General features: G+C 40.3%; 1 protein-coding gene across 10 annotated transcripts in view; it reads right to left on the bottom strand.

The window, feature by feature from the left end:
• The window catches only part of RCBTB2 (RCC1 and BTB domain containing protein 2), a 42,552-nt gene extending 20,328 nt beyond the window's left edge, over positions 1-22,224 (bottom strand). Inside the window, exons 1-9 of one of the 10 annotated variants that reach the window (XM_046664054.1) lie at positions 20,784-20,986; positions 12,643-12,741; positions 9,923-10,019; positions 9,513-9,577; positions 4,464-4,619; positions 4,088-4,238; positions 1,480-1,646; positions 768-926; positions 523-630 (exon numbers count right to left, since the gene is read on the bottom strand). In XM_046664054.1, the coding sequence (XP_046520010.1) occupies positions 523-630; positions 768-926; positions 1,480-1,646; positions 4,088-4,238; positions 4,464-4,619; positions 9,513-9,554 (783 nt within the window). In that variant the 5' untranslated portion in view covers positions 9,555-9,577; positions 9,923-10,019; positions 12,643-12,741; positions 20,784-20,986. Of the gene's footprint in view, positions 1-522; positions 631-767; positions 927-1,479; positions 1,647-4,087; positions 4,239-4,463; positions 4,620-6,610; positions 6,679-9,512; positions 9,578-9,922; positions 10,020-12,642; positions 12,742-20,347; positions 20,510-20,783; positions 20,988-22,053 lie in introns of those variants that run through there. The other 9 variants (XM_046664060.1, XM_046664056.1, XM_046664057.1 and 6 more) reach the window with 9 other exon arrangements.
• Between the last annotated feature and the right edge of the window lie 425 nt (positions 22,225-22,649).

The following is a 22,649-nucleotide window of genomic DNA, read 5'->3' on the forward strand; positions in this document are numbered from 1 at the left end:
GATCATTAGACATCCTTAGTAGACATCATTTTCATTCATATAGATTTAGTATAATTTATTTAACCATTAATTTATTGTTTGATTAAATTATGCTAATCTACTTTTTATTAAAGTCATCAATTTTTTCTTTTCTTTTCTTTTCTTTTTTTGCTATATCTCCTCCATCAATTCTGTAAGTAACTTTCTCTTTGGTTTCTTAGGATAATTTCCTGGGAGTAGAATTGCAGATCAAAGGGTATGAATATTTTTAAGGCTCTTGATATGCACGGCCAAAGTTTCCTTGGGAAAGATTACAACAATTTACATTCCAACAGCTCTGTATGAGAGTGCCCTGGAAACAGAAATTTTCTAATAATCAGCTACAACTTAATTCAGGGAAAGGGGGCTTTAACCTCTACATCAATGACGACATTCAAGCAGCTAAACCTTTCACCCTGCTAAGAACACTGTGTTTTTAATACATTGGTATCTTTGCCACTGAAGACTTCATTGCAGGCACACATAAACCAACAGTAGACGTACCCGCTGGACACGGATGCCTTGCAAAGCTGCCACTCTACAGGGGGTTGGCTGGTTGCCACTGCCGCCAAGTCCGAGCTGCCCATTTCCACTGTAACCCCAAACGTAGACCTGAGAGATAATGAGAGAGGCAATGCCCATGAAGGATGAAGAGCAATCACATTCTCTTTTATGAGAAACATGCCATGTTGGTAAGGTGGTTAAGGCAAACAGGTTTTTTAAAGCAACTTAAGAAATAACTTTCTTACCTCCCCAGTGTCCACTACCGCCATTGAGCACATCTGCCCACAAGCTATGTTCACAACTACTTTATTCTGTAAGCAGCCAGTGACTCTTCGAGGGATCGGCTGATTAGCTGTTGATCCAGATCCTACCTGCCCAGAGTTATTATAACCCCAGGCAAACACCTTTTTGAAAGAAAAGATCAATAAATGAAACACGTTAATTTACAAAGTGTCTCAACTGGACACTAACATGTTCTTATGGTACCTCCTCTTTACTCCTCAAAGTGCTTGATATCCATAAATTCTCACAACACAGGCAGAGAAGTTTTTGTAAAATTCATTCTTACAAAATGATTAATATATAAAATTGTTATTGGCGTTATCTACACAAACAGCAATAATTATTATCAAATATCATATAATACTTATAAAAATATCTACTTTGCCTCAGCCATATTTTCTAGCATTTTGGAATTTTTCTTTTTGCAAATAACCCCCTTCAGTGTAGCAATATAGAAGGAACAATAAAGCTTTTTAAATTTGCAGTTATATAAATCCTTACTACATAAAGGTACACTCATAATATAAACACCACGACTATGAGTTGCTAACAAGGATAAGACTGAATCTGAGAAAGGTGGCTATTTTAACCAAATGATCATATTTCCAAGACTGCTATAGGAATCTACATAATCTTATTGAAAAGATCAATGAGACTTATGCTGACTATTCTCACCTCTCCATCAGATGTTAGCACCAAAGAATGATAAGACCCACAGGCAACTTCAATGACTCGTTTGTTTGACAAATTAGTAGAGATATGACAGGGCACTAAACCATGATTAGTCGTCCCATTGCCCAGCTGGCTATACGCATTATGACCCCATGTAAAGACTTCTCCTTCTGAAAAATAAAAAGAAACATAACCAGCTTTCAAGACATTTACTTCATTATGTAAAAATATATATTGCACACTCCCACAAATGAGAACTAAAAATTCACATGCAAAAGCAAATCAAGGGGCTGGCCCCGTGGCCGAGTGGTTAAGTTCGCGCGCTCCGCTGCAGGCGGCCCAGTGTTTCGTCAGTTCGAATCCTGGGCGCGGACATGGCACTGCTCATCAAACCACGCTGAGGCAGCGTCCCACATGCCACAACTAGAAGGACCCACAACTAAGAATATGCAACTATGTACCTGGGGGCTTTGGGGAGAAAAAGGAAAAAAATAAAATCTTTAAAAAAAAAAAAGAAAAGCAAATCAACTTCCCTATTCCACCAAACTCATTCTATAAAAGAATATATTTGAAAAGTACAAACTACATTCTACTTCAAGGCATCAAGATGAAATTTAAGTGGATGCACTTATAATAGCTGGAAGTTAGGTTTTTGATAAACAGTAGAGAAAACGCTGCTAAAAGTAATAGAAAAAAACATTAGGTTGAAAGTCAAAGATTGTAAGGTCACTTGACTTCTCTGGGCCTTAATTTCTTGAACTATAAAATGATCACCAAGTTAATTTTTAAAATCTTTATCATATTATTTATCATGCAGTATAATACACATTCAGAAAAGTTCATAAAACATATATGCACAGTTTTATAAGTAATTATAAAGCACACACTCATGTACAGCTACCACGCAGGTCAAGAAATATAATCTTATCATCACCCCAAAAGCCCCCCACACTTACAACCTGAATTAGACAATTTAGTTTTTCCTGTTTCTGAACTTTAAATAAGTGGACTAATACAGAAACACTGCTTTCACCTGTATTTGCTACCATCTTCTCTCTTTGTGCTACATTCTCGATAATTTCTTCTGATCTATCTTCCAGTTTGTTAATTTTCTCTTTTGCTGTATCCAAACTGCTGCAAAACTTGTCCATTAAGTTTTCCATTTTGATAATTATATTGTTTATTTGGTTCTTTTTCAAGCTTCTACAATCTCTGCAGGTACCTTCAAGCTCATTTTTTTTCTTCAAACACAATAAATACAGCCATCTTATAACTGGTGTCTGATAATTCTAATATCTGATAGTTAGTCAGTTTTTGGTTTTTTTTGCTAGTGTCTTGTCTCCTTGTGTATCTGATTATCTATGATTCCGTGCTGCTAACTACCTTTGGAAAATTATTTTTCAATAGTATTATACTCCCTCGGGCCTAGGATGAAGATCCCTTCCTCTAGAAAGGATTTGCATTAACTTCTGTCATGCTCTTAAAGCACTTAAAGGTGTCCCTTTAATAAATCCAAGGCTTTAGGTTCTTGGACCACACAGTGTGATGTGAATTGGAACACAAATCTACAGTTATGACCTCTTAGGGAGAGGTTTGCTTTCTGTTTTTCTCCCTGCTTTGCTCAGAGGTAAGGAATTCTTCTTTTCAGTCCCTTAGTGATGGAAGAACTGGTTCATCCTTGTCCTGAGAGTGGAGCCCTCTGTGGTCCTAGCCCAACGTGTGAGGCCCTCACGTCATGAGTACATCAAACCACAACTCTGTTCAAGTGGATACGCAGACGCCTCAAAGGCAATTTTAGCTTTAAGTTCCCCTCTAACCTCTTAGTTCTCACTTTCTCTTAAATATGGTCTGATCATTCCTTTCTGCCTTGTCAGTGCTTTGATGCATTTACGAAAAATTTTTTAAACATTTTATTCAGAATTTTTAGTTGTTTTCAGCAAAGAAGTGGTCTGAATAATCTAGCCTATTACTGGAAACCAAAAATCCCTAAAACTTATTTTTTAAATGCAAAATAAATATACAAAAGAGTATTTATAAAATTTATTTTTAGTTTAAAGACTATTAATGAAATGAATACCCAGCTGAAGAATAACTCTGAAGTATGTTTTAATGATAATGTCTTAGTCTGAATTCATGAATAGCAATGAGAATAACTTCTGACATTACTAGTACCAACTACAGCCATTAGTCGCTGTTTAACACAAGAATCACAGACTGCTGAGGTGGAGGGCATCTTGGAATCTGGCTTTAGTTTCTCAGTTCATAGATCAGAAATCTCAAATTCAAAAAGTCCAGAGTAAGTTCAGTGTTCTAATGCAAAATAATGAGTCCTATAAAGTATGAACAAAAGGGGTTTACTGGGCTTACAGCACTGTCACTCTGACATCTAAAGTGCCAATAATTGCTAGAGTCCATCTGCCACACTATCTTAGCCTGATATTTAGATATGTTCATATTGCATGTCGTCCAAAGCACAGTCAAGTTCACAGGGCAGAGCCAGAAGCTCTTGCCCAATCAAAGAGGATGTTCTTGATTTAAGGGGTGGTCCTAATGTCGTTTCTCAACAAATAACGACGCAAGGGCCAAAATTCGACACTGTGTTCCTAGTTACCTGATGTGGCAAGGACAACATGTGGACCACTCCCATAGCTGAGACAGGCTACTTTTTTGCCAGTTAAAGAGTCCAGTCTCCGAGGTTCAATGGTGCTCTGGACGTCACCTAATCCCAAACAGCCACAGCAGTTGGTGCCGAGCACAAAAATCTGTGGGAAAAACCCACTGTTAGTTCAAGAAATTCTGTTTCTGACAAACCTGTAATTACATTCAAACAGTCAGAGTCCTCCTAAAGCAAACTGCTACATTACATAATAAGTAAGAATCTACTCTCCAAGCTTTTTTTAACATAATTTTTCAGTTCCCCCCAAATCTTCAATTTAGCAAATCCATTACTGAAAATATGAGTGGCTGAATTTTTTCTTCAAAATTACCTCATCATTTACTGTGGTGTATAAAACTTCATTGCCAGCACTGCCAAAGACACAAGCCTGACGTATTAACTGCAGCTCTTCCTCAGAACAAAGGGAGAAAATTGGCCACTTTCCCACATCTAACATCTTCAAAGATGACAGAGTAGCCTGTACCGGCTGAGAAGGAAAAAATGAATACATATTGAGACTGTTAATTAAAAAACTAAATTTTCTTTGCCCCTCTCACTTCTGAAGGAGTTGGCCCTGGATTAAGGAGGAACAAGCTCTATCTACTTCTGAGAGGCCTCTCAGAGCTGTGGAAATCGCCTTTGCAGGCTCCACTGCGTCAGTACCGCTCTTACGGCAACTAAGAGCCAGAGGCCCCGGATGGAATCAGAGCTCGCCTATTAATTTTCCTCAAGGCCACAGGAATCATCCAAGGCTGAACTTTGGGGAGCTGAAGGTCGAGAAAGCACTTGAAGTGTGGGCTATGTTTTAAATGTAGCTCTGGAAACTAGGCTGGTTGTAAAGGTAGGGAAAAATAATAGAGAGGCCTACTATTTCACCTGCTGCCTACATCTTAAAACAAGTCTCTGGAAAATAAAATTGCTGAAGGTGACATCAAGGAAATGGTACAGAAGCTTCTGCTCATGGGTCAGTTCTGGCCTTCAGTTTGAGCAGCTGGTGGGTTCCCTCATCCTCCCACTCAGGTTTGGGGATTGGTAGGAAGAAACACCCAGAAAGTATTCGTTTGCTGGAGCTGCAATAACAAAGTACCACAGACCAAGTGGCTTCAACAACAGAAATTTATTTTCCCACAGTTCTGAGGCTGGAAGTTCAAAATCAAGGTATCAGCCAGTTTGGTTCCTTCTGAGGGTTGTGACAAAAAGATCTGTTTCAGGTCTCTCTCCTCAGCTTGTAGAAGGCTGTCTTCTCCCCGCGTGTTCACATCGTCTTCCCTCTATGCCTGTCTGTCTTCTTCCAAATTTCTCCTTTTTATAAGGACACTAGTCATACTAAATTAGGGCTCACCCTAAGGACCTAATCTTAGTTAAACTAATTACATCTGTAATGACCCCACTTCCAAATAAGGTCACCTGAAGTAAGGGGGTGTCTTAGTCCGTCAGGCTGCTATAACAAAATACAACAGACTGGGTGGCTTATAAACAAGTTTATGTCTCACACTTCTGGAGGCTGGAAGTCCAAGATGAAGGTGCCAGCATGGCCATGTGCTGGTGAGAGAACCCTTCCTGGTTTACAGCCAGCACCTTCTCACTGTGTCTTCACATGGTGGAAGGGGCTGGGGAGCTCTCTGAAGCCCCTTTTATAAAGCCTTTTATAAATCCCATTCATGAGGGCTCCACCTCCATGACTTAAGCACCTCCCAAAGGCCCCACCTTCTAATACCATCACCTTTGGGGTTTAGGATTTCAACATAAGAATTTTGGGGGGACACAACTAAACCCATAACAGCATACATTAAGATCATAAGCATCTGCACTCCCATAAAAGCATTCAATATGGACATTATAAAGCTGTTTTAAAGAGAGCTCTCATTTATTTGCTATACTGGAGACATTTTTACTTACGTACTTATCAACTTTCAAAAATTCAACGTCTAATCTGGGCATCAGTGGCCCACTCAAGTTGACACGTAAAATTAACTATCACACCACGTGAAGACACACAGTGAAGAAGGCCATGTGATAGTGGAAGCAGAGACTGGAGTGATCCAGCTACGAGTCCAGGAACACCAAGGGTTGCCGGGAGCCACCAGAAGCTGGCAAGAGGGAAGGAAGGCTTCTTTCTGAGAGCCTTCAGAGAGCACGGCCCGGAGGAGGCCTTCGTTCCAGACTTCTGGCCTCCCGAACTGAGAGGGGACAAATTTCTGTCGTTTTAAGCCACCCAGTTTGTGGTACTTTGTTAGCGCAGCCCTAGAAAACTACTGGAGAGGGTAAGCAGTTTGTCATTGCTAACAGCATCACCCTGAGTTAGTGGCAGAGCCTGAATCAGGGCAAGGTTCCCTGATGTCACTCAAATTCTAAGACCCTGTCCCAAGAATGATCTTGTCTACTATCTTTTGGGCTGGACCCAAAGCCACTATAGAGCGAAGGACAGAATCTCATAATGTTAGCTTTTAGTCCATGCTTCTACTTTAAATTACTCACCTGCTTATATCATAAAGGAGCCTTATTTTCCATGAGGTCTTCATTTTAATCCTTTTTCCTATTTAAGTCTATAAATTTCACAAAGAACAATGTTTGGGATATGGCATCAAATATTTAATGTAGATGTGCTAATGTGCTAGTTAAACGAGTTCCTACATATGATTTCTAATCTTCACAATTGTAGGGCATAGATTTTGCTATCCTCATTTCACATATGAGGAAACTGAGGCACGGATAGACTAAGTAATCCTCCAAGGTGATTAGCTTCTAAGGTCATGAACCCAGATGTCTTTCCACAGGTCATCTGTTGCTGAGTAAAAACTTCACATAAAGTTATACTACTGGTAGACCTTGTGTTTGCTGGCATTTGCAGAGCTTGGGCTGTGTTCCCAGAAAGTGCTTAATGAACAGGCAGTAATACCCACTGTGGGTTGTCTTCCACCAACAGGGCAGATGGCAATATACAATGAGAAAACAAGCAGCAATACAATGATTGATTGCTACTTCATTTTTTCCTTGCAAGCAGATTTCTGGATTTCAACCTGCCCTGCCCTTGGAAGCCTAGAATCAGGTTGTAAACCCAACCAGCTCCTAAACACTCGTCTACAAATCGCTAGTTCTGAACTTTCTTCCTGGCCCACCTGTACAAAACCTACAGTACCCAGCCATGACCCCACTGACCACTGGGATTCCAGTGTCTGCGTTTGCAAGGTCACCTGCAGTCGCACATCTGTTAAATGATGCTACTGGTCGAGAGAATGCTGGGTCTGACGCTATCACTGAAACTTTACTGAGTGTCAGATACTAAAGATACAAAAATGAGACATAATTACTCCCTTCAAGGAGCTCACAATAGAAAAGGAGTAATTACAATATAACCAAAGTACAACAGAGGGGTGAATACATTGCTGTTTAAAATCTCTGTCAGAAGGCTGGGTGCTGGAGGTTAGTCATCAAAATCCATTTTTCTAAGTCTGTGGGGGACTATCTCATAGGGAACTAATGACTTAATTTATGAAATGCGTAGGTTTATACTTTTTTGAAGTAAATATTTAACATCAGTCTCAAGGAATTGAAGTATCTTTGTTAACAGAAGAAAAATACATTCTTTTATCCAGCAGAATCATGAGTGTATATAGTTGTATACATTGTATATATTACACACGTGTGTGTGTGTGTGTGTGTGTGTGTGTGTGTATGTATATATCTATATATATGTATACCTTGTATATATACATTGTGTATACAATAAGAGTTTATATAGTATAAGGATTCACCCACAGCACCCTTAGGAGCCTAAATCACACCACAGCCTCACTGCATGATGGCAGTGGTCTCTGCAGAAGGCACCCAACTGCCTCTGTCCCCAACTGCTAAGTAAGGGACTGGCTGAGCAAGAGCCAAGAGTGGGCAATAGGAAAAATCTGCATGGGGAAGAAAGTACTAAGGGAATGAGAGCTTGGTAATATACATCATCAAGATCCCTTCCCAGAATTCACATCCTAGTGTGGCCCAGGTAACCCTCCTTCCTACACATAACACTACCACCGGTGAGAATTCATCACAGGCCAGCTTTCCTTCACTATTTTGCTCACGTCTAGGCTACCTCCCCCATCTTCTGCTGGCATCTGTTTGGGAAATGCAAAGTAGTGAAATTTTAATACTAGCTCAAGGGAAACATAATTAAGGAAATACAGCTCCACAAATTTAGAAATCAAAATGCATTTTTGTTATTCCTTTGAGTATGTGCTACCTGTATAACCCTGCTTCTCCACCAGTATGAAGAACCAAGTGGGTACTTAACTACACATAGTTATTAACTTGTCACAATTCAACTTAAAATACAGCATATGGAAACAGAATTAAAATTACATGTTGGGCATGCCTAGCAAAAACATTTCTGAAAAAAAAAATTCACCAACAGCTCGCCCTTTGAGGATTTCCTGGCAGTGTAACACTTTGTATGTAATAAAGTAATTCCATTGCTAATTCTGTGAGTGTGTTTTTTTATTTTACAAAATCTGTTCCCAGAAAAATGTTAGGAATTTTTCTATTAACATTTTGTAGACTCTCAAGTTCTATACATTACTTTTGTAAACCACTTTTGGGCTTTCCCACAAAGGCTCACAAAGAAGCACTTCAAGTCGGCATGTGGTAATGCTGTGGTTCCGTTTCAGAAGCTTTGCTATCTTTGTACACCATGCTGGCTTTGCATTACATCTTTAATTAAAGATGTAAAATTATTTTCATCTTTTACTGCACTGTGACTACACTTTATTAAAAAAGAATGGAAAACAGAAAAAGGAAAGTTAATAGTGGCAGTTAATATTAAGCTGTTAACAGGGAAGAGTAGATATTTTATAAATTCATATAATTAACAGAAGATGGAAATCAATGCGCACGCTAGAAGTTTGAAACTTTTAACATCAATTGGACAATAACTGGACTGAAGCTGGTTGACCATAATATTGAGATGTGATGGAAAAAAAATAAAGTAAAGAATACCTGTGATGAATTAAGAATATGTCATTTAAGATTAGCTATCTTATAATTGTTTTAAATCTCTAGGAATGGAGCAAACACTGTTCAACTCAGACCCCTGAGCAAGACAGCGTTATCTGTGAAAGAAAGGGATGGCCTGTCCTCCTCATCCAGGTCAAACATACTGTCTCTGAGAACCCTCTCTCCACCTTCAGACGACATCCATATTCCCTGCCGGCCCCTTTGCCTTTTAGCATTCTATTTACCCACAATAATTATCTGTTGGCATCTTGGTCACTACACTGTGAGCCCCTCAGTGACAGACACTATCTCATTCCCTATCAAATGACCAACAGATGTTTGATCAAGTACGTTTCATGCGAGAGAAAATACATGCTCCAAGGGCATGATTTTTTCTAACCTTGCCACTTTCTCCACAGAAAAGGGGAAGTTCTTCTTCCATATGGACTCAGTCCTGTGCAGTCCCTGAGGAAAAAGTATGTGGTAAAATCAGGATCCCATATGTTGAATGAAAGTAGGCAGGTTAAAATTACTTTATGTCCAATTAACAGAGAAAATAAGCCAAGCTCAAATATGGTGAATGGAAGATAAGGGGATTAAGTTTTAGGCATGGGAGTTAACAGCTATAAAACCCAAAAGGTGTTTTAACTGTTCAGGAACTACTACGTGGCCTCTTATGGGAATCCTCTTGCTGAGGTCTGGAAAAGTAATCCCAGGATAAACGCAGATTCTAAAATCTATAAGGAAACAAGTAGAAATTTTTCATTTCAGAGTTGACTTCCTATAGATAAGGAAAAATAAATTTTAGACCTTATCAAATTTCCCCTGGGATTGGAAAGTTCCAAATCACTGTGAAGAGCAGACTTATCAATTCTCAGCTCCAGTGAAGAGTATATGATTTGCTAAGCTGGAAAAAAAAAAAAAGGAAGAATGAATGAAAAGGACGAAAGGATGAATGAATGAATGAATGTGGCTTTGTTATCCTAGACTTTAACAAAACATCTGAAACAACAGTCATCAAGTACGTAGCAAGAGCACTGAACGTTCTTACTTTAATTAACCACCTCCACAAAGACTACTTTCTACCACATAGAAGTAACAGCAGAAGCAGCCCTGTCAGAATATACGCAAGATGCCTGGACTGTGGTTCAATCGTTACACAGCTAACTATTTACCACTAAAAATAAATATAAATAAGTACTCTCTCTCCCCTAAAAAGCAATTTCATGAAATTATATTTAATAATGTTGATTTTTCTGATTTATTAGGTTGGGTTCTATTTACTCAAATATAATCCATATTTCAAGTACTAACATCAGAACATTTTATCTGATATTAAAACTCCAAGCAGGTAGAGCCTTATAATAGACAGATAAAAAAACCATAATCAAAAAGAGGTCAAGTCTTAACAGTGTTCCTTATCACTGTTTTATATGCCCTTGAGGATACTGGTAAAGTTTTGTTTTTCTCAGCTATAAAAAGGTCTCTCAGAATATAAGCAATAATAATTCATCAAACTATGGCAATTAAGACAAATCATTATTTCTAATGTTTGGAAAAGGTAAGCTTGTTTTTAAAAGGATCACTTGGAATTTTCTCATGTACAAATTTATAAAGCTTGATTGGGTTGCCAATATGGAAAGATCATTTCATGTGACAGTTTTTCCTACAGTATGTCTTCTCTACTAATTTGCGAGCTCTTTAAAAGAGGGGACCATGACTCATTCGTTGCTATAACCACCACAGCCCATGGCTCAGAACAGAACACAATATACTCACTGAAAGTATCCTTTGAATATAGCTCTTTGTATATTGGAAACTGCCTATATTGGGTATTCTTCTCTTTTTGCCTCATCCTAATTGGAAATACCTTTTCCATATCTGCCCCAAGTTTACTGGAATAAAAAATAAAAAGAGAGAGGGAAAAGAAGAAAAAGGAAGAGAAGAGAAAGAAGAACAGAGGAAGGGAATTCAAAGGCCAAAAACAGGGCCGGCCTGGCAGTGCAGTGGTTAAGTTTGCACGTCCTGCTTCAGCAGCCTGGGAATTGCTGGTTCGGATCCTGGTGTGGACCTACACACCACTTACCAAGCCATGCTGTGGCAGGAGTCCCACATATAAAGTAGAAGAAGATGGGCATGGATGTTAGCTCAGGGCCAGTCTTCCTCAGCAAAAAAGAGGAGGATCAGTGGCAGATGTTAGCTTAGGGCTGATCTTCCTCAAAAAAAAAAAGGGAAATAAACAAGAGAAGGAAAAGGGGCCAAAGCAGAGATGTGACTGCACCTCACCGTAGTTTAGGCCACCCTTGTTCTTAGCAGAAGGGAAATCTTGCTAATATGCTAAAATCATTGAACAGTAATCCTGGGTTTGTTTGGGGTTTTTTTCCCACCTTATCCCTCTACCATTGTAGGTAACCAATTTCACTAGTTTCTGTTTCTTTTTGCAAAACTAAGCAAATAGATGTATGTGTTTTTAATTCCCAATTCCTTGTGATACAAAAAATAGCACACTTTATATACCCTTTTGCAATTTGCTTTTATTTCACTTAACAGTATGTCCTGGAAATCACTCCATATCAGTTAATAGAGATTTTTTTAACAGCTGCATATCCTGGGTTTTTAAGGAGGAAAATAAATAGTTCTTTTCAGTGTTTTCAGTCAATTTCAAGTATAGTAACTCTTCAAAAATTAGAATGGTGAAAAACAGACCTGTTTATTTGAACTAATTGGGTTAAGACATAATTGCATATATGGCATATGAAAATTACCATAATCAAAGAAATAACATTAAGATTCAATTAACACTAAATATAAGATTAACATAGTTTCATTTTTGTTGTTCAGAATGTCCTTGAAGATTAAAAAAGACTCAAGATTAATTACTATTATACAGTACTATGAAAAAAATGTTGACTTCTCTAGCATTGTGGAAAATGGTTGGCTTTTTGGTTTTTTTTTTAACATTATTCCAATGTGATATAAACATAACAGACAAAACCGGCTTCCCCAATTGGCACTACTTGAGGAATATAGTTAGTGGAATATATGGGAGGATTATACTTCTCTTATCCTGTTATCTACATGATCTCACCTGGCTATTATTAATATCACTGTTACAGTAGTATATCAATATATACTTCTTAAAAATCCACAATATACATACAGAATACCACATCATGATGTGATAAACATGAATTCTAAATAACAGCAACAATAATAGTTAAAACAAATAGTTACCCTGCACCAGGCACTCAGTGCCTTACATCATCTCACTTAATCTTTATAATAAACAGCCAAAAGAAACAGGTATAATCAGTGCCTCCTTTTTATGGACACATTTCAATAACTTGACCAACAGTCACCAAGGTCAGAGCCAGCATCTGAACCCAGGACTAATTCCAAAGCCCTTTGTTCCTGGACCCCCACCCACCAACCCCGTAGTACAGGGGTATTTTAAGTTTTCCTGTGTACATTCCAAACAGTTTTATTTTGTACTGATTGGTTGGGAACAATCCCCCAAAAAATGTTTGTACCTGATTGTTTTAACTTTTTGTAGCCCAGTATTCAGTCATCTTGAATCCTCTTCCTTCGAGATCCTGGTAAAGTTGTCTTCTACACCAAGGTTAATGTGACTGAAAATATAAATACACAAATTCTATTAGAGAAAAAACAGAGAAGGAGTATATACCATCTTGCAACTCTAACAAGTCATTATTTATCTGAGAAAAATGCAGTTTAAAAATTTTATCAGCTCTATTTATTATTAAAACATCAGCAGAAGTGCTCAATTATAAAATATATTAATATTGTAAAATCTAACTTTCAGATATTATACTTTATAAGTTTTGGGAAAGGGCTTCAACAATTTGGACGCTGAAACATATGAAAAAATACTAAAGAAAGTTTAATCTACAGTATCTCAACATAAAAAATACAAGGGAAACTATCTGGAATGTGAACAAAGCAAAATTTCAAACTTTTGGAAGAAAGTATAGAAAATACTTTTATGACCTCAGGGCAAGGAAAGATTTCTTAAATAAGACACAAGCATAAAGCACAAAGAAAAGACTGGTAAATTTTACTACATTAAAGCTTAAAACTTTGGCATAATAAAAGACAAAATGAACAAAGGGAAACATGGCACAGAATGGGAGAAGATATTTTCAACACCTATAACTAGCTGGCAAAGGATCATTATCCAGAATACATAAAGAATACGTAAAAATCAGCAAGAAAAAGACAAACAATAAAATTTAGAAATGGGCAAGGGGTACAGGCAATTGACAGAAGAAGGAATTGATAATCATATTAAAAGGTGCTCAAATTCACCATGGAATTTATCATGGAAATGCAATCACAATGAGATAAATCTTATCCATCAGATCTGCGAAATTAAAGGGGGGCAATACTTAGTGTTGGTGAGGATGCAGATCGAAAGGCACACTCCTATTGCTAGAAGGAATGTAAACTGGTACAATCGCTTTAGAGAGCAACCCAACAACCTCTAGGCCACAGCAGTGTCTTTCAATCTTTTTTGATATATATATGTACTTGAACCAAAAGTTTCACAAATAATTTTTACCCTTACTACATGAGATGCTTAGGGGTATCTCCTTTTCTATTTTTGCTATTTACTCCATTCTAGTCTATCCTATCCTATCCTATTTATCCTTTTCTATTTCATTTTAAGAAGAAAATGCTGGTCTCAGCCCACTAAAATAACTTTAAGATTGCTAACAAGTCACACCTTGTAGCACAGAAAACACTGGCTTCGATGAACCCTACAGCATATAAACAATTGTTTGCAATAGCAAGAATCTAGAAAGAGCAGACAGAATTGATCAACAGGCTACATCAACAATATTTATAAACTGCGGCATGTGCATACCATACAGCAAATAAAATAAATTATCTAGAATCAACCTAGATAAATCTCCAAAACAATTTTGACCAAAAATCACTAAGTCACAGAATGATACATATGGTACACTATTTGATAAAGTTTTAAAACATGCAGAAAACAATACTGTTTTAACGTGTTAGGATACTAACATACACATTGCTGAACTTTGATGGGAATTTTTTCACAGGAAAGTTTTGATGGAGGTAACGCCAAAGATAAAATTTGCCATGTAATTCTATCAATGAATTGGTATGATTTGGTTTTTTCATCTAACAAGACAGTTGTCAAGATTTTAAGCTTAAATTAATCATCTGAGTATGGAAGGTGTGGGGGATTAGAACTGGCCACCCCAAAATGTGTCACTTTGGCATGAGGATTATTTTGGGCTGGTTACTTTTAAAAACTGCAGACATGACAGAAACTCTGGAAAGTAGAATTTACTTACCCTTTATAAGAGACATTTACATTTGTAAGGGAAATCTCCATCTGTAAAGGTGTCTCCCTCTCTATACCAGGAAGAAGGGAAGATGATCTTATCTCTAAAAACTCTTATCAATGCAGAAAGCAAGGACTTAAATCTGCATAATAACCTTACTCTTGTTTACTGTGCTTTTCTGGTGACCTCCCATAAGTGACTCCCCCACTCCCAACATCCTCCTTTGCCTTTAGCTAAGGAGGGTATTTAAGATGAGAACCTGTGCCATTTTGGTGAGTTACTCAGTTTTCCTGAGTCTCTCCCATGTATACACGTTATAAAGCTTTGTTTAATTTTCTCCTGTTATTCTGTCTCATGTCAATTTAATTCATAGCCCAACCAGAAGGACCTAGAGTGGGCAGAGGAAATGTCTTCCTCCCCTACAAAGGTAAGGCTACTCAATGTTAAGGAAAACAAAATTTTAGAATCAGAATACCACCGTTCTAATATTGCCTTTACCATGGATACAGGAATTCAATAAAGGTTTGATAATGACAACTCATGAACCGATACTGGCTCAACACAAGGTTGACATAAGGGAAGCCATATTGTAGAAAGGAAACCATATTGTAACTTTGAATGACCTCTGATTAACTAACCCAGACAGGCTCTTTAGATTTTATGGCCCCTCCCAGCTGCTGTAAGTTGATAACTTTGTCCTTTTTTGAGTTCCTTAGGAATGTGATTACCCTCAGGCAGACAGTCTATGCTGACAGCAATTATCAATGACAACTGAAAGATCAGGGTATTGGCCGTTGCTCCCGTCTCCGATGCACAGCCAGTAAAACAAAAGACTAACACCAACTAAGATCAGATGTCTGCCAAAGACCAGAAACCTCCTCCACCTGGAGACCAGCCCCCTATATAACTGGCCTGTAGTCTTTGTTCTGTAAGATGGTTTTTTTGGACATTAGTTGGCCATCTTCCCCCTTGCTAGCAATCTGTAATAAAAATCCTTTCTCTCCTACCACCTTGCCTCTTGATTATTGATTGGCATGTCCTGTGGCAGGCAGACAACCCCTCCTTGGGCAGTAACAGAACTACAGTTTCTTTTGCCATCAGTAAAATAAAATTCTATCAATAACATAGGAAAATAATAAATAACACAGACAAAGAAGCAAAATACATAAAAGAAAAAAAAGAATGTGGAGCAAATGACACCCAGTTTGTAGGTGTTGTATCAACATCACCCCAACCCAATGGTATTTGTGGGCCTTATGAACTTATAAGCTAGAACACTGTATTTATAAGAGCAAAGCCTTTTCCACAGATATCAATATTTTACAATTAATCAGGAGCTTCTAAATGCTGATAACTGTTCTCTAGAAGTGATCCCAGAAGAAAAAGTGAAAAAAATAGGAATTTCTGCAGAGAAAGTCCAATGCTATGGGCTATTTTTTTTTTATTCAACTTAATAACATGAGGTCAACTCTAAAGCTATGCTTGAGAAACATAATATATAAAAAAGTTTTCTTACAATATAGAATTCAATGCTTTTAGCAAATTCTCCCATCTGGGCAACACAGTTGACGATGCTTTTGTAATCAAAGAAACTGAACATTAAAGAAAACCAATGTCTTTAGGACACCAGCACACAGTTTACAGCATCAGTGTGTTAAATGAACTCCAAACCAAGTAAAAGTCAATGAGGTAACGATGGTTCCCAACTATATGCTTAGCTGAGTCATTAAATGGTATGTCATCTGTAGTTAAGTTAGAAATAATATAAATATGTATAAATATAATAAAAAATAAACACAATCCCAATTGTCACTTGCAAAAAAGGATGATAGCTATAAGTTAGCTCCACTTGAATGAGATGTCATAAGTCAATGACAACAGTAAGATACCTACTCAGCCACTAACTAATGTGGGACAGTTATAAACAGGATGGACAAAACTAAAAACTAAGAGCACAACTGAAACTAAAGTACAACTTCAAAGGAAATGGTATTGCCATATATTTATGACAAACAGCAAACTGACTTGTAGAACACAGAAACATCACTGCTATTTTCATTATTTCTTTGTAAAAAGTTTTCCAAATTTCACAAGTGATTAAGCTGCTCTTCAGTCCAAAGCAAAGCTGCGTTTAGTTTGAAGAGATTACTGAGCTCACCAATGCTGGTCTTTTCAGCTGCATACAGCAAAAGTGTCACTTGCAAATATAAAAAATAATCAATATAACTTACAAACATTTTTAGATTGTTATACTAGCTAAAATGAATTGATACTTCAGACACGTGTAAATTCATTTGAAATTTAGGTCCTTATAGACCTAATACGATGAAAAAAATTCTAACATGCCTATTAAAGAGAGTCCTAATTGTTAAAGACCTTTGCCCCACAATGTAAATATTCCTTCAGCATGGTAGGCCCTCTTGGCTTTGGCTCATTTCCATTTGGGATTCATTTTGTTCAGTATCAAATACACTCAGCATAATACAGGACATATTATAATGTGGTCACTATTTATGAATTACTCACATACTATCATCCTCTGGCACTTGTCTGCTCGCAACGTCTTCCATGGAGAGAGATACATAATAGATATTAGCTCAAGTTAGTTTAGCAAGGCTGAGGACACATAAAAGACATACACTCCAATGTCAGATTAATGCTGGAAAAAATTGTCTTAAATTTCCTGGAGAATTTCACATTGTGAAGATGGGATCCCCATGTGAACTAGACACATGTTCCTTCTGGATAATGAAGGAGAGAAGGATCATATCAGCCTTCCTCTGAAGGACACTATGACCATCTATTTTAGGGAGGCAAGCTATCTGTTCCCTTGAAGTAAACAGCCCCATGCAGCCCCCTACTTTCAGGCTTGAACAAGAGTCCTTGATGTCACTCTGTGACCCTGATAATTCCATTCCTGCTCTCAAATGTCTCTAGACAGGTCAATTTTGATTTATAGTAATTCAACTCCAGTAAACCTCAAAAGTGGCAGTATCTTAAGGGTCTTTTAATCTCACTTCAGCCAAGTGATGATGATACTGGCCCTCATAGCAGTTCCCCTACATTAAACCCAGCATATATGGGGTTAAAATCAAAGCACTCATCCCCTTTGCCTGCTTACTCCTCGGCTTCAGGCACCAGAATCCACTATCCACCATGGAGGCAGACAACCAAGGACATCCGCCTGCGGATTCCCTTATCTCACCATCCTCCTACCTGCAAAGAGTCTCACAAGGCCAAACACAGGCTGGTGGGAAAACGCCAACAAACAAGGTCACGGTGCTGCACACCCACCCCCAACAGCCACTTTCCTTACAACCTTTAAAACCCCTTGCCTTCCATCTTTCGGGGGGATGAGACAAATTTGAGGGCTCTCTCTCATCTCCTGGCTGACATTACCCAACATAAAACCCTTTCCTTGCCATATTCCTGGCGTTTCAGTTTTTATTTGGCCCCTCTTGTGTGGCAGGTAAAGAACTTGTGATTGTATGTGGTAACAATAAAAACCAAATTACATATAACAAACTCCTAAAGGCATAAGCAAATCTCCTGAGTACCCTACATTTATAGGTCTAGATAAATAGTTTGTGATATTTAAACATAGTGTATGTAATCAACTTAAGTAAAGGACCCAAAGGGAAACAGACTTTACTTTCTAAAATAATTTCTCTCCATCTGCCTCTTTCTCTAACCATCCTTTCCTTATGGACTGAAATTTGGTTAGGCTTGTGTGGTTCATTCAGAAATCTCTAAGAGCAATAATTTAATACCTTAAAGCATGACATCATACCAGATGAATCTTCAACACAGTTGCAAATACAGACAAGCAATGACCACTCTTAGAAACAACTTCACTAGTCATCCATAGTCAGAGGGACATTAAGAAGCAATTACAAAGTGCAGTAAAATGTGAAGAAAGTATATAATTTTTCTCAACACATCTGTAGTATTCGTTTGTCTAATCTCTTCCTTTTAGGGGCCCAGTCTCTTCATTTGATGCACTGAGTTAAACTGTAAAATCCTGAACAACTTGAATTCAATTTGTAAAAAAACTTTTTCACCTATATACTACAAAACATGGTCATGCTATGGGCCCCTGTGAAAAATACAGTAGAGAAGGGTAAGGAACATTTTCTCCAAGAAACACACTGAACTCTCAAAACCAGTTCTCCATCTTGAATATCATCTTTGGTTTATCCTTCAGACCCACCATAACCATGCTGTTTAAAACTGTACTCCACACCTGCACATCCTGTCCCCTTTGTCTGCTCTCCTTTTTTATTTTTTCATTGCACTTATAATTTTCGATCATAAATAAATGTTAATAAATATGTTTATTGTTAATCATTCTTTGCTACAGTGTAAGCTTCAGAGAGAAGGGATCTTTGTCTACTTTGTTCACTAACACATCCTAACCATCTAGACAGGCCCTGATACAAAGTAGTCACTCAATAAATGTTTGTTGAATGAATGAATGAATCCACTTGAAAGTTCAGTACAAAATATCTCTGGGAGTCAGTCAGATCTCAGTTTCATTCACACAGTTAACAAATACCTACTGAGCTCTGATTATGGGGGAGACAGATCTACACATACAAATACATAATATCAGATAGTGAATAGTGCTACAAAGCCAAATACAGCAGGGTAAGAGGGTGAGCAGTGGCTATTTCAGATGAGGTAGTCACCTCTCTGAAGTGACAGCAACTGTTTTCAGACTTGAATGAAGCTGGGTGCCAAGCAGATTTGGATGGAAGGGGAAAGCGAGCTTTGAACGTGGAGGAAACAGCAAATGCATAGGCCCCAGGGCGGAGGCCAGCTTGGTAAACCAAGCGACAGCGATGAGGCCCTGGGTGGTGGGAGTGGGGTGTGCAAGAATGTATCATTCCAATTGCCTTTACTTAGTAACATGTATATACTGCCTAGGGCCGTGAGAAATAAAGATTACGTTTCACCTAGGTACTCAGATTCTCTGATAGTAAGTGCTGCTTCTACTCCAGCCCCCGGATGTCTGTACCAGCACATCATATAAAATTACAAGGCACACAGTAATGACATTGTTAAAAACCGTTCCAAGTAGCCCCAGGAGTCACGAAACTGACTTAAGTACCACTGGCCAGGAAGGTGTAAAGCCAAGCAAGAACTCAGTACTAGAAGAGTGCAAAGCCAGGAGGCTCAATAAACATTAAACAGTGACTGTCACTACCAAGTCTGGGGGAAAGATCGTCATTCCCAAGCACCGTTTGTGAACTCTACCACTTTTATTCAGCTCTGACAAGGATTAAGGCAGCTCTAAGACATGCATTTTGTTAACAGTGCTGGACTCGAACCGTTCCGACATCTTATGCAATTTCCCAAAGAACAAAAGCAAAAATGTTCACTCTGAACTCGCCTTCCAACTCAAGCAGGAAGTTCTTTCTCGGCTAAGGTGGAGCACTTGGAAAGTTTCCAGAGTCTGGAAATCTCTATTTCCGGGGCTGAGCAGAGCAGTATCTTCTGGCTTAAAATAAAGATTTATGGCGATTTCTCCCCATCCCTCCACAGCAGTTCCCAAGCAGCTTCGCCTAGCTTAGTCAAACTTTCTGAGCTATCCCTCGACCTCAGGACCAAACGTCGAAGACACAACAACGAGTTAGCGAGCCGGTTCGGGTCCCGGGACCTAGAGGAATAAGTGACTAGCTTTAAGGGACGGCAACCGAGGGTCGTGGCGACAAAAATGAAATCATCACATCCCAAGCGGGGCGGAGGGAAGGCGAAATTCCGGGGCAGGTGCCTCCCCGGGATCCGGGAAGACTCCAAGCCTCGGTGGCCCAAGGAGGGGAAGCCTCCAGGCAGACGACACGCCTGGGGCGACGCCAAACGCGACCTTGGCCGAGTCGCGCCTCCTTCGCCAGCGTACCTGCGCATGCGCACCGCCGCTTCGGCCCGCGGCCCGAGTAGGGCTACAATCCCTGAGCCGCGCGCCCACCCCGTCCAGGGGCTTTGCGCACGCGCAGAGACGCCTCGGTCCTGGGCCTGGTCCGGGGTGCAGCAACACAGCCGCACGCTTAGGCCCAGCCAGCAGCTGTGCGCACGCGCGGAGACGCCTCAGCCCTGGGCCTGGGCCGGGGTGCAGCAACAGAGTCGCAAGTCTAGGCCCCGCCACCGGGTTTGCGCACGCGCGGGGACGCCTGGGCCCTCGGCTCGGGCGGGGCTGTAGCCCCAGGGGCTGCTCCTCTGCGGTCGCCCAGACCCGGAGCTTGGGTAGCGGGGGCTGGGGGAGGAGGAACTGAGAGCTGCCCGCTCCGAGCCCGGCGGCCCCTCTTGATTTCCTCCGGCATCCCCTTGCCCATTACCTCAGCGCAGGCCCGAGCCGCGTCCGCTCCGCCTCCTGGGATGCCGTTACTGTTCGGTCGGGGGCCCGGCGCAGCTACTAGTTGGCGCCTCCCCCTGAAGCGGCCTGGCCCTGGCTGCGCTTGGGTGCCCGGCTGGGAGGGAGAGGAGGGGAGCGCACCCGAGGGGAGGGGGCCGGCGACGGCGCCTCGCCACTCCTCTCCCCTCCCGCGGCCGCGGCCGCCCCCGCCCGGCTGCCTCCCCCTCCTCTCGGAGCGGACCCGTGGGACTGGACAGCGCCTCCCACGCTGGGTCCATCTCCGCCCTTTTCCTGGAAATGCCAGTGGGAAACACCTCCACCTTCTGCAGGGTTCTGGTCTCCGAAGTCTTGGGAATTTGCAGCTGCCTGATCCGGAACGATAAGGCCTGCATGCGATGCTGTGGGCAACCTTTTCTACGGTCCCTCTCCCACAGCCGGTCCCAGCTTTTCCAGTGGGGGATCCCTCCCTCAGGGATCTCACGTCGCTTCTTCGCACGGTCTCCCCCTGTTTCACCTCACTGCTGTGGGGCTGAGTCCTGAACGCTTCTAATGTAAATGCTGAAATAATGATTGATGTGTGCTGAGGGGGTGTCCTGAGGTACCTCCAGACCAAGGTCTTCTGGAACAACCACTCTAGTAATTTGCAGTAATGTCTTGTCTTAAGCTGCACTTCTGGCGGCCTTCCATAGATTTTAGTAAAATGCACCATAGCCTTACAATGTGCAATATTTTCTTCCACTTTACTAGCTTGCATTGACCTGAGTGGGTTTTGGTAAAATGCCCCACAACTAATGTTATTAGTTGTTCCTATGACGTAAGCTGATTGCATTTATACTGACTTTTAAATGAGGACACAGGTTCAACGTTTAAATGATTTGCCCAAAGTATCAGCCAGATAGAATAACTGAGATTTCAACCCAGAGTGACCATGTCAGTCTTTTGTTTGGTCTGGCTTTTGACATTTTGTTGGAAAAGCATCTTTCCAGAATATCTAGCTGCCTTCATTGCAGCTGGTATAGTTGACAGACATTTATGTCTGTGAAAATTAATAAATGGAAACCTCATTTAAAATGGAGTCAGAAGCCAGAAGAGAGAACTCTCATGCATGTGCCACTCAACACACACTACTGAAGAAGAGACTGGTACCTTCCATCGCCTACAGGAAGTGACACTACTTAACCCCAGCAGAAGGAAGGAAGAAATGCCTCCTTGTCCAGTAAGAGCTCAGCCAGTGAGAGACCGCCATAACTCACCAATGAAAAGCCACCACACTTCCAACTCCCAGTCTCCTCCAATGATCTCTTCATTTGCAACAACCCCTCCCAACTTCATTAAAGAACAGTTTCCCTCCTTTGTTTCTCCAGACTGTTTGTGGATTGCCTTAGAGGGGCATGTCTTTTTTTTTTTTCTTTTGAGGAAGATTAGCCCTTAGCCAACATCTGCTGCCAATCCTCCTCTTTTTTGCTGAGGAAGACTGGCCCTGAGCTAACATCCATGCCCATCTTCCTCCACTTTATATGTGGCACACCTGCCACAGCATGGCTTGACAAGCGGTGCCATGTCCACACCCAGGATCCAAACCGGTGAACCCTGGGCCACCGAATCGAAACGTGTGCGCTTAACTGCTGCACCACTCGGCCAATCCCTAGACAGCATGTCTTGAATTGCAATTGTTTACTGTACCAGTATAAACCGATTCTGCTGGTGTCATTACTGGCTGTTTATTTGTTTTAGGTCAACATTATTTGGTGGCCCATATAGGGATCCAGAGAAGACCCCAACAACTCCAAGGCTGGAGGGCAAACAGGTGCAGTGCCCACAGAGCCCATGCAGCTCACTGCTTTCTCGC

This window comes from Equus quagga, chromosome 6, assembly GCF_021613505.1.
Source record: "Equus quagga isolate Etosha38 chromosome 6, UCLA_HA_Equagga_1.0, whole genome shotgun sequence".
NCBI classification, from domain to species: Eukaryota; Metazoa; Chordata; class Mammalia; order Perissodactyla; family Equidae; genus Equus; species Equus quagga.